Source organism: Melospiza melodia, chromosome 9 (assembly GCF_035770615.1).
Source record: "Melospiza melodia melodia isolate bMelMel2 chromosome 9, bMelMel2.pri, whole genome shotgun sequence".
NCBI classification, from domain to species: Eukaryota; Metazoa; Chordata; class Aves; order Passeriformes; family Passerellidae; genus Melospiza; species Melospiza melodia.
Window position 1 is genome coordinate 21,260,510 of NC_086202.1, and position 15,511 is coordinate 21,276,020.

A 15,511-nucleotide genomic window follows, 5' to 3' on the forward strand; every position below is an offset into this window, starting at 1 on the left:
CAAGGCTGCATCGAGTTCAGTCCTGCTGGCTGGTACAGAGTCCAGCAATTTCCCAGCCCTCCTCTTGGGATTAGCCTTGAAAACACCACTCTTGCACTCAGCAGCAAAATGCTTCCTGTCATATCAGTGCCTTTTACATGGCAAAAAGAGAAACTTAAATCCAGTACAGCTATAACTAACAATTTACTGTGGAGCCTAGGTGCTAATCCTTTTTTCTCCAGCAAATTTGTTTTGAGTCACACATTATATTAAGATTCCATTTGTGAGGTTTAACACAAGATTAGCAGGTGTTTCAATGTGAAGCATATAGAGGTTAAACACATTGGTAGGGTGTTTCAGATGATGATGAGCTATTGTTGTAAGGAACCCTATTGACCCATTGGACCCATAACAATTGATTGCCATTTATTAAAACATCTAGTAATCACTTACTAATCCTTTATCATGCATAAATAGACCCTCCACATCAAGTACTGTGAGACACTGTATATACGAAAGGCACCATCTTATAGACATTGTCATGTATAAAAGCCACCTGGTTTTTTCCGTCTTTGCTTTTAGCATTTTCCTTTGCCCTCTCAAATTCTATTCATCCCATTGCTGCTTTAAGATGTAGTACAGTTAATGCAGCAAAAAGACATGTTCCTGCTAAGCTCTGAAATGTGTGTTAACACACCAGCAGTTTCTTCTCCACAACTAGCAGAGGACCTCTGAAACTGGATCTCTTGTGCCCAGAGTAGAGCCCTTCATACCCAGGTGCCCAGATTTTTCCTGAGGCCAGCATCCTCTTCTAACCATTTTGCTTTAAACCTTGTCTATCTCTGGTTGGGGAACAAGAAAAATAATACTCACTCACCTAACAAAGCTCTTACAGGAACTAATTCATTAAGGATTGTGGAGTGCTTTGATATAGCAGTGTGGTATATTTGCCAGAGTAGAAAGGAACATGTGGGATTTATTAGAAACAGTCACTGTCTCCATCCCTGTGGGATGACAGCTGATCTACCACAAACATTTATTTCCAAATTACAGTATTATGCCAATTACAACTCCTGAGTTGAAACTACTATAGCATTTACCTTATAATCTGCTAGTTTCAGGAATTAAAAAGCACCTGAATCAGTAAAATGGCAGCAGGAGACTATTTTACACTATTATTCAATTTGATTAAATGTAATAGATGAGACAGCAAATGATCAGAAAACATGCCCACAGGTTACTCACTTTGTGTGTATATAAATATATGAGTGTATATATTAACATAATCTGTTGGTCTTAAGCTGGGTGGTGATGCTCTGTTGCTCTGTTGTGTGCAGCAATGCATATCCTCATACAAAAACCAAGAAGCATTCTGCTTGTGCTCAGAGGAGCACACATAGTTTCGTGGATTAATCTTTCAGATTAAATTAAAATATAAAAGGCTTTGGGGGGGGGGGAATACCACAAATTAAAAAAATGTAAGAAAAGGCTGTTTTAGTCCCAAAGGAATATAAGGTTGAATGTTAGAGCTGCAGGGTAGCTGCTGGCAGGTGAACTGAGCAGAGGAGGCGGTGCAGGTAAAGAATTCATGCATTCAGCTCCCAGGCAGGGACATGCTCAGGATGACTGTGGGATGAAACTCGTTGCACTCTTAGGATGACTTTTCTCCCCAGGGTCACTTCTTCCAACAGCATATGCCAGGGGATGAAATTTCCAGGTGACTGCAGTCAAATATGTGGCAGTGTGTGGTAATAATAGAAGGAACATCCTGGCTTGGTAGAGGTCATAGGATGTTTTGCCAGACTTCTACGAGGGCCAAGATTTTACCCTCCAGCATCTCCAAAGATAAATAGGGATCTGTCACCATACCAACATGGACAACTGCATAATTGTTTCTAAATATGTAACGGCCCCACTAGTTCTAATGGAACTGCATCAGTGATTAAAGCCCTCACAGGGAAATTCTTAATATGGCAGTAATTTCATGCACAAGAATTTTCTTACTGATTTCAAGCAAGTGTTCAAACTCTAATTCGATGTTCTTTTTTTTACACTGATGAATTTGTTCTGCACGTCTGGGCTTTATTTAAGCAGTAGTCTCCAGCATGTCTTACACCACAGCCATACATTTTCATTTTTGAGAACTGAATTTAACTGAGACCATGCAGAGCCCTTAACTTCTTGCTTTCTCTCACTTGTGATCAAAAAATAGCAGTGTTAGTGCATTTTTAGAATAATTCTAAGGACTTTTGAGGAGACGCATATGCTCACTACATACTCTACAATGTAGATGTACAATAATATATATTTTTCCATGGAGGGTGTGTGTGGGGCGAAAATCCTGTAAATAAGATTATTTAAAATATAAAAGCAAAGAGACTAATAGAACAAAGTGAAGTTAGCCAAAGTAGTTCTTTCTACAAGAATACATGGGAAAGTTATTTTGATTTTAGATACTAATTTTTAACATTAAGGACATGATTTTAGCACGGGGAATGAGTATATTCAATGTATAAATGTTTAGACACCTGTTATTCCTTGGGGGAATTAGTGGTACTTCATCAGTTTGTAGGAGTTATGGGAGAGAAATCCCACAAAGTCTGCCCATAAAAGACATACTAAAGTGTAAATTTTATTGTTTGCACTGACTTCCTTGATGGGCTTATTACTTTTCCATAGATATTTTTAATATAGGCTTGAGGGCATTTTCATACAATAAACCAAAAATATTTCTTCTCTAGATGACCAACCAAAATGCTTATAGACATTCTCAGTGAGATCCAAAGCATTCCAGGTGCTTAGGTTTCTCTGTGTAAGATGCACTATCTCAAACTGAACTGCCATGATGTAGCTCTTTTGAAGTTATAATTTTGGAAAACAGTATAATTTACAGTGACTGTGGATCTGAGTTGACTGGACAATGATTCATGTATAAAGAGGTTCATGTGCTTAAACTTCACAGTTTACATAGTATCAGGTACACCTGTAAATGTCAAGATCCGTAGGACTCTCTCTCTAAACAAAAGGTTCTTGAACATGTTACAAACTGGAACACAACACCCAATGACATATCATCCTATAAAATTTATTTTTAGGAAAAGAGTTAAATGGAGAAGAAAGAATGGAATTATTTAAACCAGAGACTTTTATGATTTTTCTCTGTGCTGTTACTTATGTCTTCACGACACATTCATAATTCCAGAATGGCCAAACATATTATCGAGTTTTCTCCAGTGTTTTGTTTCCTGAACTGGGATGAGGCCATGCCAAGTTTCAGTTTCAAGAAATTATTTTTATGTTTTTAGCACTAACCAAGTTGTAAATTTCCCGGAAAAAAAAAAAATTGATGGAAATGTTGACACAACATTCAGAATAGTGTTGCAAATGTGACACTGTGCTACAAATTGTGCTGAAATGATTTATAACATTTCCAATAATTTAAAAACTATTTTAAATCACTGCCAGGTCCTGCATAATACATGAACCTTGACGGATTCTCCAACAAGTATTAGGTCACTATAGATTTCAATTTCCCTCTTTATGTTTAAAAGGTTGCATCTGGCAGTTAAAAGACTAAAACCTCAGTCAATGGTTATGGTGTGATAGATACATGCTGGAATATTATTTTCACCCGGTAGCTTTCTGTAAGTAGGTCATACAATTTTACTGTGCTCTGAAACATCAACAAAGAGCTTCCTTACACAGTAACTCCAGAAACTGACTCTGAAAGAAGTTGCACTAAACTTTAATGTGTTTTTTAAAATTATTATTATGGAAACTTTGTTTCCTTACTAGTCTACATGCAGTGCATCATCTAGGGAAGACCTTCGTAATTTATTGTAGAAGGTCATTTTCCACCCACTCTTAAGGAGGTTTTTTTTTTGTTGTTGTTGTTGTTTTTTTTTCAATTTTACTTTTACATTTTCTTATTCAGGACCAGATATTTCTAGAAAACTTTGGAGACAGGCACCTAACACAACACGTCATCCACGAGAGGTGGAAAAGAGGATGTTGAGGAGACATCTGGAACAATCAGGTTTGGGAAGATGGGGAATGTCTAGCTGTGCCTGCTTGAGCAGATGCTCAGGTAGGTACTCTGCCTTTCCCTCCCTTGTGTGACAGGTACCCTGTGGGATGTATCCCATGGTATTTTGTCATGCTTGGGTAAAAAGTGGTGTTTGGGTGAAAAGTGCTGTTTGCTGGCCACAGGTGAGAAAACCATCTCAAGGAGTATTCAAACCCAGGAGCAGGACTCGATGGTTCTGATGGGTCTCTTCCAACTCAGCTTTTTCTGTGATTGCTGAACACTTTGACATGGTGAGAGGCCTTTGGCAGCACCGGTCAAGACAGCGTGGAAAAAACCGAGTTTTAAGTGCGTACGCGTTATCACTTGTTCTTTAATATAAATTCCTCGCAACATCTTGTTACATGTACAAACTCAACGGGAGGACAACATCTGTGATTTGTTCACGCTGCTTCCATCCCTCACACTAATTATGGGAGGCTCGAGCAGAGCCCTCTTCCCCCGGCCCGGGGGAGCGTTCCAGCCCCAAAGCTGCCCTCGGGGGGCTGCTGTCGGGACAGGTCACATCGCCCCCGCAGGACCGACAGCCCCGTGCGACCCCCGAGGGCGGCTGGGGCCCCGGGAGGCGCCGGTGGCCGCTTCCCCCCGCAGCCGCCTTCCCGCCCAGGGGACGCGCCGCCCCCCAAACTTTATCGCCTTTCCCCCTTTCTCTCTCCCCATTTATTTTTTAATTTTTTTTTCTTTTTTTCTTTTTTTTTTTTTTTTTTTTTTTTGAGGGAGAAAAGGTGGGGGGAGCTCAATTTCCCACTTGCCAACAGCAGATAAAAAAGTGGGGAGGGACCTCTTCTGTCACAGCCTATGTAGATTAACCTTTCAATTAGCTGTTATCAGGTCCTGTGTCTTAGCACCAGTCCTCGCAATCTGCGTCCGCCCGCACCGGGGAGGCTGGAGGTCTGGGGTGGGTTTCTGTTTTAATTTCTAAATTAATGATAATTGCTCGCGTGGCTCCCCTCCCCCGCCGAGAGCCGAACGCGTGTGTCTGATCTGCCCGTCCACCTTTTAGTATTTTGGAGTGAGAAGAGGAGCCCCGCGGAGGAGGAGGAGGGGAGACAAGGTATTCTCTCTGTATTCATCTTCTTTTTTCCCCTCTCGCGGAGGGGCTTAGGGAAGGTAACTGGTGCAATCAATCCGCTGGCTGGGGATTCCCTCCACCCCCTCCCCGGCTCGTCTGGCTCTCCTGGCTGGGTCTCTTCAGTGTGTATGTGTTTGGGGAAGGGGGTGGGGGGAGGCTGTGTTGTTGTTGTGTTCCTGGCTCTGCTTGCAGCCAGGAGAGAGAGCGAGCGGGCGAGCGAGAGACAGAGCGGAGAGAGCGAGCGAGCGAGAGAGAGAGAGGAGCCGCGATCGCGTTTCAGGGGCAGCACATTCCGCAGGAACCGCTGCTGCAGAAACACACACGGGCAGAGAAAGGAGGTCATTGCAAGCAAAGGGGGGAACCTGCATCGGAGGTTAGATTCCCAGGAGTTTATGCGGGGGATAATAGGGAGCATGCGATGGGGTTTGTTTTGCATTGGGTGACAGGCTGCAATTTGCCATAATAACCCCCTTTCCCTCCCCGCTCCCAGCGCAGGGGGCTTGTCACTAGGCTGGGTACTTTTTTTCCTTTAGCATCGGAGGCTGATGCACGTGTTTGCAGACACTTGCGCTGGGTAAATGCATTGCAACGCTCTGCGTTTTGCAGGGGAGGGGGAGCAGCAGCAGGGGGTGATGTCTGGGCTGGATGGGGTGGGGAGAGGGGGAATGGAGTGGCGGAGGGAAGCAGGGGATGGCTGAGGTTTTTGTGTTGCATGTTCCCACCCTGTCTTTCTGAGGCGGCAATTGTTCCCTCGCAGACGGGGTGACAGAGAAGTCCCTGTGCTTCGCATGGCGAAACTTGCAGGGACCTGCATGTGGCTGCAGAGCTGGGAGTCATTGTCATCGTCCCCGTTCCCGCTCCCTCCTCCCTCCCTCGGCGGTGCGGGGTGTGTGTGTGCGCGATAAGCGGCTGCCAGTGCCAGGCACCTTGGGAGGGTAATGCTGCGAGCACGCCGCTCCATCTCGCCCGCCCGGGCGAGAGCCAGCCTCCGAGGCACGCGCGTGACGCTCAATATTTAAGGCGGCTCATTAGTGTGTGTGGCGCGCCCGCCCGCCCTGCCGAGCTGGTTCAGGCGGCCGCCGCCGGTGTCTCGGCAGCGCTCGCGCTCCCGAATAAACTTCGGGAGCGAGCGGGTGGGGCGGCGGTGAGGGAGGGGGTGAGGAGGCCGGGGGGTGGCGGACGGGCGGCAGAGGCAGCCAACGGGAGGGCGGGATTGCGAGAAGTCCCGCCCCCGCTCACGGCCTGTGACCAATCGCGAGCACCCGAGGCCCAGCCGCGAGGCGGGTGGGTGGGCGGGGCGCGCTAGTGTGTGTGGCGGCGGCGGCGGCCAGTGTCAGCCGCCGGCCCCGCCCCCTCCCGCCTGTGGGCGGTGCTGAGCGCGCAGGGAAGGGGCGCGCCGCGCGATTGACAGGCCTCGCTCGCCAATGGGAGCGCCGGGCCGGTTGCTGGGCGGGCCGGGGCCGGTGTGGGCGGGTGACGGACAGCCCCCCCCGGCCCGTGAGCGCGCAGCGGCGTGCGCGGCGCGGGCCAATGGCGGGCGGCGGTGGGCGGGGCGCGGGGTAGGTAAGGTTTTAATGAGCCTCCATTGGGCTGTAATCAGTGTCATGTCGGATTCACGTTAAGTACAACAGGGCGAGACAAAATGGCGGCGTAGGTGCGCCGAGCCGCGCGCGGCGGCAGCGGGGCGGTCGCGGCGGCCGCGGGCGGCGCGGAGCGGGACAGGCGGCTCGGCGCGGCCCGGCGGCGGGAGCGGCGGAAGAGCCGGCAGCAGGGGGAGCCGCTGCGGCGCCCGGAGGAGGCTCCTCCCCCCGCGGAGGTGAGTGGTACCGGGGGGGTCTCACCTGCCTCCCGCGGGGGACGCGCGGCCGTCGCCCCCGGCCCCGCCCGGAGCCCCGCGGTGCGGGTGCGCGCCCGGCCCCGGGCTGCCCCGGCCGCGGGTCGCCGTGCCCCGGTGAGAGCCTGCGGGCTGGGGGCTCCCGCCTCGGCAATGGCAAAGCCCGGAGCAGGGCGGGCAGGGCGCCGAGCCAGCCCCGGCTTGGCCCCTGCGAACGCAACAATGCCTTGGCCCGAGGCTCTAGGCGTTGCACATCTCCGTGGCTGTGCTAATACTGCGAAAACCTTGAGTAAGTTGGGGAGGGGAATAGTCCAGGCTGGCAGTGCCACGTTTTGGAAGTGATGTTCACATTGTGTGTTCTTTGGCCGGACCTCACCTCTCGTACTCTGTCACTGGGTATTGAAAATAACCCCCTCTGGCAAGGGCAGAGGGATACCCACCCCTGCTGTTGAAAACCACGCTCCCAAGAAGAAGTGTTTTCAGCTCACCTTTTTCCGGGTGAACTCTTGGCAGTGATTATTACCTTCCTATAATTCCTGCTGTTCCTTAGTACTGTATTTTAAAGTGCTCAGAACTTCCACAGTAGAAGGTGGGAAACGTGAATTTGGGTGATTTTGCTGCTGTCATGTTGTGCTGATGCTGTTTCCTCTGGTGGCGCTTGCTGCTGTCATGTTGTGAAATGATTTTAAGCGTATGATCTCAAAGAAGCTTGTGGGGTATCTCAGAGCACAAGCACTTCCATCAGTTCGTTTCACATGTGCCACTCGTCTCTCCACACCCCCGAGTCATTGGTGCAGTTTTGAAGTTACTGTAGTGTCTACACATCTGTATTTTTAAAGCATATAGATGTGCCCTTTCTTATTATTGGAAACTGTATGTTGTGTAAAGAATAATGCAATTGGCTTCATGACCTGAGGAGTTTTAAGAGGAATATGCATGATGGGAGTCCTTACCAGGATCTGCTTTCTCCCCATCTCTTTGTAGGTCCATGTCTTTTGCAATAGGAAAACAACTGTGTTGTCTGTTTTGCATCATTAATTGAGATGGGTGTGGAATACAGAGTTGATTAACTACAGAATTCTTAGTAATGGCTTGGAGCAAGGAAAAATGTCAAAAATGGAATGCAATGGCAGTCTTCTCTTCTTCCTCCTCCTCTGCTGCAATCCTTACCTGACCCTGATGCTGCAGCAGAGAGCTGGCCTGCTGCTGCTCCTCCTGAGGGTGTGCAGAGCAGGTAGGAGGGAGCAGAGTGAGATTGAGCTTCACAGGTCACCGGTGGGTTGCACAAGTTGCTGTCATCTCCCCCGGCTGCATTTTTTTTTTTTTTTTTTTTTTTTTTTAATAGATGTGTTAATCTCACTTTTTAAAAGTTTAACTGCATTTACATTTATGAAAGCTGAAGCAGACTTTTCATTAATTAAAAAAAACCCCAACCTTTAGATTGTATGTTGTGATATTTGTGTAGTAACTTTTGGTTTTGATTGTGAAGAGAAGTGTACCTTTTTTTGCTGCTGGTTTTTTGGCTACACCACTTGTTTTCACAATCTGTATCACCTGGAAGCAATTCCAGGTACCAGTTCAGTCTGCAACCTTATTAGAGGATTATAGGATTACTGATGACACCTGAGATTGAAGTGTTCAGTCACTGCCTTCTTTAATTATAATCATCTGTGCAATAGGTGTGTGCATTATAAAGGGCACATTTGCATTCATTCTAAATCCCAAGCTGAAATTTTGCAACTTCTTTGTATTTATCTGATAATTTATGACCTAGGTAAAGGGACAAGCCTTGACTAGAGATGGTTTTTCATGTTTACAGCTTATGGGTTATACTTCACCCTCGAATGCTTCTGTTTTCTAGCTCCTCAGTGGCAGACTTGTTAGTAGATTTGGTCAGTAATATAATACAGCCAAACTTTCTCAAATGCTTTTATTTTCAATATAAGATACCAGAGAGCACGGAATGTGAAATATGACAAGTTATGTAGAAGGAACTTCTTGACTGTTGCCATAAAACTTGGAAGTTGTCCTGTTTAACAGTATGGAAAATCTATTTTGTGATTGAATGAGTGCTGCTGATGGTGATTAAAAGTTAGTTAATTACAAGGGGAGGAAGATTAATAAATAGACACGAGTGCCTAAATAGACTAATTTATAATCACTTATTTAAAAATAGTATTTCCTCAAAATCTGTTTGGATAATCATCACACTTTTTATATTAAATGATGTATGGCCACCTTTTTGTAGTTTTGGTAAAATTGCATTCTAAAGTTAGAAACCTGAATGTAACTTTGTATTTCTGAGTATCCTTTTAGGTTGAATCTTGCAAGGTTGTTTTTAAAGCTATTTGTTTTGTCTTGTCTAATAACTTTGCATGTAAATGTGTGTATTTCTGTACTGCCAATCTTGGATCAGTCTGTCTTGATTTCTGAAAGATCTCCTTAATTTATAGCTCCAGGATATAAATTGTTTTGCTGGGGAAGATGTTTGTTGGTGAGGAGTTATTCTGCCTCTAGTGTGTGGCAGGCTTTGGCATGGCAGCCATGGAGGTCGGGGGCTGCACGTCAAGTTCATGTGCACCCAAAATACCAGAATAAGAGAGGCTCTGAGTTGTGGCAAAAGAATTTAAAACTTGGCTTGCATGCACTCTGCATGGTTCCTTAAGGCAGAGTGAACTTGGATACTGTTGGAAGGTGTCTATTTAAGATGTCTTGATTTTTGCTCCTGAAATATCCTGTCCAGTTCATTGGGATCTCTTCCTGCTGATCCACTCCACTGGAGTTGATTTAGTAGGTGCTAGCATGCAGGAGGTTGTATTACTCGTAAGGAGTTTTAAGTAAATAAGTGAAAATGTAGTTCTGAATGTATACGGCTGTGAAATTTCTGTACCAAGCAGTAGGCTTTATATGAAGATACAGGTTTATGCTAACCTTTTGCCACAGTCATTGGCCAATAAAAATTCCTATAACACACGTTATAACATTTATACTGAAATGTTCATCGGTGTCCAGGAGCTTGGAACAGACCCTGTACTGTGTGTTCTGGAATTTAATGGAAGTGATGTGGTCGCTTGTATGAAATTTAATACAACAGTACTGCAGAAGATGTAAAACTGAGACAAGTATGTCTGACTCAGCAAATGCAGTGTTCAGCATTTAATTAAGTCGTGACTGTCTTAATGAAGACTGAGAGTGGAACAGACTAACTAAATAACTTTAAAAGTAGCTTTCTAGGAATCTGGGGCTTTATATGTAACTACAGAGAACTTTCAAATCTATGGGAAGAGTGTATAAAATAGCCTAAATGTGAGTGAGCCTCCACTATATATAGGGTTCTGCTTTGCTGTGTTATTGAATTTTCGGTGTCAGATTTGTGAGAGAATTTGTAGGGTTTATAATACCATGGAAACTCTTTCCTTCCCTATATTTGTGAGCATTTTGTAGCTATGGTGTTATTTTGGAATTATCTGAAAACAGTGAATATAAACAATTCTGTTAGGGAAAGAATGGCTTTTGCTAGCTGGAGTAAGTAAAAAAGGTCTGTTTACAGAACAAGTTATTGTTTGCTTACAGATACTTGAAATGCACAAAACTGTTGTCAAATTCAGCTTCCATGAGTACGGTCTGGAAGCAAGAAACAGGATCCAATCCATGTAGATCAATAGGGTTCAGTATGTGAGGCAGTTAAGCATTTAGGCCCTGCGTTTGCATCAGGAATGTGTCTCTTTCAGTCTGGCAGTCACTTGAAGTTTCATATTTATAAATCTGAAGTTGTTTTAGCTTTGATCAGGTTTGAGGAGGACAGATTAATAAAATGAATTGATTAATATTGACTGTTTTGGTATAGAAAAATTTTATACTCACCAGTAACCAGCTGCACTTTTGTTAGTAATTCTGTTGTATAGGTATAATAATGTGTGAAACATGAGTTGGAATTTATATTTAAAGACGTTTTTGAGGGGTAGAAGAAGAAAGAGGTTTAGGGCCAAAAGTATGTATTGTAGTACTCTATTATCTTCGTAGTTGCAGAGGAATCTTTTTATGAAGTTGAAAATAATTTAGATTAGTGTATCATCAGTTCAGGATAGACTACACAAATATTTTTTCCTAGTTATAATTTACTCAAGTTTTTGAACATGATTTAAATGCAGGATGGCTAGAATAAACATATTAAAAAATGGGGTCCAGGACTTGTGTAATCATAGATGATTTTGTTATTTGTAGGATGCTTGCCATAGCTTTATAAGTATACTTGCATATTAACTAGTTTCAAATCTTTGCCATGAAACTGGTGAATCTTCTACTTTACAAGATAACCCATGTATTGAGAATGATTTTTTTTTTCTCTTCTGTTTTTTGTTTTCCTTTGATTTGAAGTAATTATGCAATTCTGCTAATGCCTTCAAAAGTTCTCATACTTCATGGCAGAAAAAACTAATACTTCAAATATATTTGTTTATTCATTATGCAACTCCTGTCTAAGTTTAATTTGTGAGACTTTAAAATGGTTTTATTTTTTTTGTGTGTTCCCAGAATGAATAAACTCCTCATCAAGATGTTCTTTCTGGTTTCTTTAATGAGTTTTTGTAGCCACTGAATTTTCTATTGGAGTGGTATTCCATAATAAGTAAAAAAAAAAAAAAAAGTAAAAAAACTGTGAGTCAGTGAAATGTTTTTCAATGTCATTTCTTTACGCATCTTTGTGCTGACAACCTGTTTATGTGAAGATGCCTCCTGTTACTTTGTTTTCATTTCTGTTCCTAAGGGTTTGTATCAAAAATGCCTCTGTGCTGCAGGCCTGAAAATGAGAAGTGCTTTTGTGATGCCTTTTGGTTTTGTAGGGTACCTAAATATTAATGAAGGATGTAATACTTGTAACTTGGTTCTGATATCTTTGGTTTTGATTTTTAAGTTGCGTAATCAACATGGCAGGACACTTAGAGATGGGATACTGTAGGACTTGGAAGTGGTCAGTAATTTATCTTTTATTGCTTGGGGTTTGGTTTTCTGTTCGTTTGGGTTTTCTAGTGCATGTGTAATCCGTGTAGAAATGATCTGGAGGCAGTTTGTTTTAGAGAGTGTTTTCAGATCCCTGACTGAATGGAAATTGTCCAACAGGTCAGTAGTAGGTTAAGTGTTGGGGTGATGGAATTTAGGAAAGCTAAATCCACTGACTGTTATGAGAAGCAGAAGGATTTTATGGTGACTTGTTTGGTGTGGCGTGGGAACTGACAAATGTTTCATATAAAATGACAAAGATTTTTCTATACTGCAGCATCTATAGTATGAATGCATGTCTGAATGCGTTTTTAGTTTTTAATACTTCAGCATTAACTGTATTCTCTCCCTGCCTCTTGTTTTTTTTTTTCTTTTTAAAGGTTGCAACAGACTTTCTTTTAAGGAGGTACCAGTGTCATCACAGATGAACCCCTTCTACGTTTCAGTAACAGTAACATAATTGGAAAGTTTCAGTGGGGAGGTATTTCTCTGCTTTTTCCGACTCCTCAGGGTGGATATTTTTGCCATGTGTCCAAGCAGCGTGTGGAATCCTTTCATTTGTGTTTGAGGTGTGAACAGCATCTGAAAGATCTGCTAAAAGGATAAGGAGGAACCTCTATGGGTAACTCTTGGCTGGAAACAATTACTGGTCAACCATGGTAAAACTTGCCAACCCTCTTTATACGGAGTGGATTCTGGAAGCTATACAAAAAGTCAAAAAGCAAAAGCAAAGGCCTTCTGAAGAGAGAATATGTCATGCTGTTTGTGCTTCCCATGGATTAGATAAGAAGACTGTTTCAGAACAGTTGGAACTTAGTGTTCAAGATGGTTCTATTCTTAAAGTCACTAACAAAGGTCTTGCATCCTACAAGGACCCAGATAATCCTGGACGGTTTTCATGTGTTAAACCTGGCACTATTCCTAAATCTGTTAAGGGATCTAGAGGAGCCTGTAATGAGCTTCGTAATGTGGATTGGAATAAACTCTTGAGAAGAGCAATTGAAGGGCTTCAAGAACCTAATGGCTCCTCCCTGAAAAACATAGAAAAGTATTTGAGAAGTCAAAATGACCTAGCAAGTATTTTCAACAATCCTGCCTTTCAGCAGAGGTTGCGGCTGGGGGCCAAACGTGCTGTGAACAATGGGAGGTTACTGAAGGATGGTCCCCAGTATAGAGTGAATTATGGCAGTTTGGAAAGCAAAGGAGCTCCAAAATACTCCAGCACCTTCCCAGCTTCCCTTCCACCTGTCAGCCTGTTACCCCATGAAAAAGACCAGGTAAGTCTGAAAAATGTAAAAATGAAAAACTATTCTTGTTATCCTTTGTTTATTTACCTAATAGAAAAGGAATGGTTCTTCTTGTGCTTTATTTACTCATTTAATTGTGTATGAATGGGTATACATGTCCAAGATTTATGCAGAATCAGTTCTGGTAAACAAATTTTACTTGCCTCCCTATGTCCTGCCATTCTGCATTGGATAGTTGGCTTTGTGAATTTGCAGTAGATGAGCAGAGCAGCAGGGAAGAGTACAGCTGTATGCTCTGTTGTAGGTGTGAGATTGTTCTGTCTTGCCTGACAGACTGGTGTAGCTGAAATCTGCAGTGTGATTTGATTGTGGCCTTTTACCTTCATTTTCTGCTGGCATATACAGATTTTGTTGTGGTTTGATGGCCTGAGATGCCACTGATAGGACTCAGGATGTTTAAGACAGAATTATTATTTTTAAATGATATTTGTATATAAATAGTGAGCTTTAAAATGTTAGTGAATAGAAACTGGAATTAATGTTAATATTCTAGGAACAGAAGTGAAGGTGTCAGAGTGACAATTTGAGCTGAACTGCAGTATCCTCCTTCTGTTTTACTTTTGTTACACTCCCTACTTGGATTTATTTTTGCCATTACTTGAGTCTTGTTTTGAAGTTAATTGTTCAGAGTTTCAGCCTTGGGGGAGAAAGGGCTATCAATTATTTTTTTTGTTTATGAAAGGATAGTGTCAAAGACATGTTTGCAGGCATTGTTTGATCATTTCCCATTTAGTATGGTGAAGTGTATTTGGAATTGTCAGTTTTCTTTGGGAGAAGGAAAGTTACCTGTTGTAGTTGAAGTGACTTAGTTAAAATATTTCTAAGTTGGTGGTTTGGGGTGCTTTGTTTCCTTTTTTTGTTTTCCTCTTCTGACTGGTCAAGTATCATGGCAGTTGTTTTGGACATGGAAGAGTCCAGACAGCTTTGCTATTCTAGAGGTGCCACCAGTGTCTCCTGGAGGCAGCATGATGGTTTTCAGTGGTCTTTTTCCTTTGATGGCGAGATGCTGGGGGGTGCAGAGTAGAAAATGCTTGTGTTGGAATGATTTAGTGAGGTCTTCAGGAACAGTTGTTTGGGGAACCGTCCAAAGTGAGTAGTTGTAGCTTTATTTTTGTGAGCTTCTCTAAATGTATGTTAAATATGATTGCATTTGTGTAAGGATATCTATTTCTGTCAAATTGGACTTCTCGGGTGTTTGAGGGATGCATGGAGCTTCATGCTCTATAATCAGAATGGAAATTCAGAAGTGCTGCACACTGTGCAATTACTGCTGTAGCTGTACACTATAAACATTTAATTACTTGTAGTGGTAAAGCTGTCTAAGTACTTTGGGTTTCTACTGTAATTCTGATACTGTAATGACATTTAAAATTTGAGGGCTGGAGTACTGAGCAGCCCAAGTAACATGAATTTTGTAGAAAAAAAATTCTCCCATGTTGGGCTACCTACTGAGACTGGCAGCCTTTGCAAGGAATGTTAGTTGGGTCATGGTGCTGAAAAAGCCATTACTGCCATACTAAAATACTGGTATAAGGATAAATCTGTCTTCTAGAAGTTAGCCAAACAAATCTGTTCTCTAGCAAGTGCTTTGGCAAGAAATGAGCTTTCATTTGGGTGCCTCAAAATTAGCAGTGTGACTTGCGTGTTTAAAAACTGGCATACGGCTTTTCCTGACAAAAATAGTTTTGATGTGAGGTTGGTGAATCAGTAGTTCCATGTTACTGTAGTTTACCACTTAGTTGTGCTAAGTTACTGAGGTTACTGGGCAAATATATAGAGACTTGTTTTAAATATGGGATTTTTACTGTTCTTCACTATGTATGGCTTTAAATACTTCAGGGACAGTTCTGAAAGTAAGTGTACATAGGTTGTCCCTGTCACTGGGATGTGACTGCATCTTCATTTGAAATTGATGTTAATTTGTACATAAGCAGGGTGACATTGCAAGAAAACTGTTAGGCTATTATTATTGGAAGCACTTAAGTGACTGTATGGGGCATGTCAAGATTATTTATTGAAATTAATACAATGAATGTATCCAACTGGCATCTCTTGGGAATGGCTAACATTTGACAAGATTGGCATATATTAAAGTTTCTTTGGCACTTTCTATAGCTAGTACAAGTAAGAGATTATTTCTGTTGGGGTGGCTATTTTTGTATGTTTGTTTTGGCTTTATTTTCACATACTAGAGGTGATGTTCTAGTATGTCTTTTGTTGACTTTCCTGGAGGAAAA

At 42.9% G+C, this 15,511-nt stretch overlaps 1 protein-coding gene across 5 annotated transcripts in view; it reads left to right on the forward strand.

The window, feature by feature from the left end:
* Window positions 1-4,981: 4,981 nt before the first annotated feature.
* Window positions 4,982-15,511, forward strand: part of KAT6B (lysine acetyltransferase 6B) — a 101,418-nt gene continuing 90,888 nt past the window's right edge. For 3 of the 5 annotated variants that reach the window (XM_063163826.1, XM_063163829.1, XM_063163830.1), the window contains exons 1-2: window positions 5,356-5,508; window positions 12,348-13,244. In XM_063163826.1, the coding sequence (XP_063019896.1) occupies window positions 12,624-13,244 (621 nt within the window). In that variant the 5' untranslated portion in view covers window positions 5,356-5,508; window positions 12,348-12,623. Of the gene's footprint in view, window positions 5,118-5,355; window positions 5,509-6,877; window positions 6,952-12,347; window positions 13,245-15,511 lie in introns of those variants that run through there. The other 2 variants (XM_063163828.1, XM_063163827.1) reach the window with 2 other exon arrangements.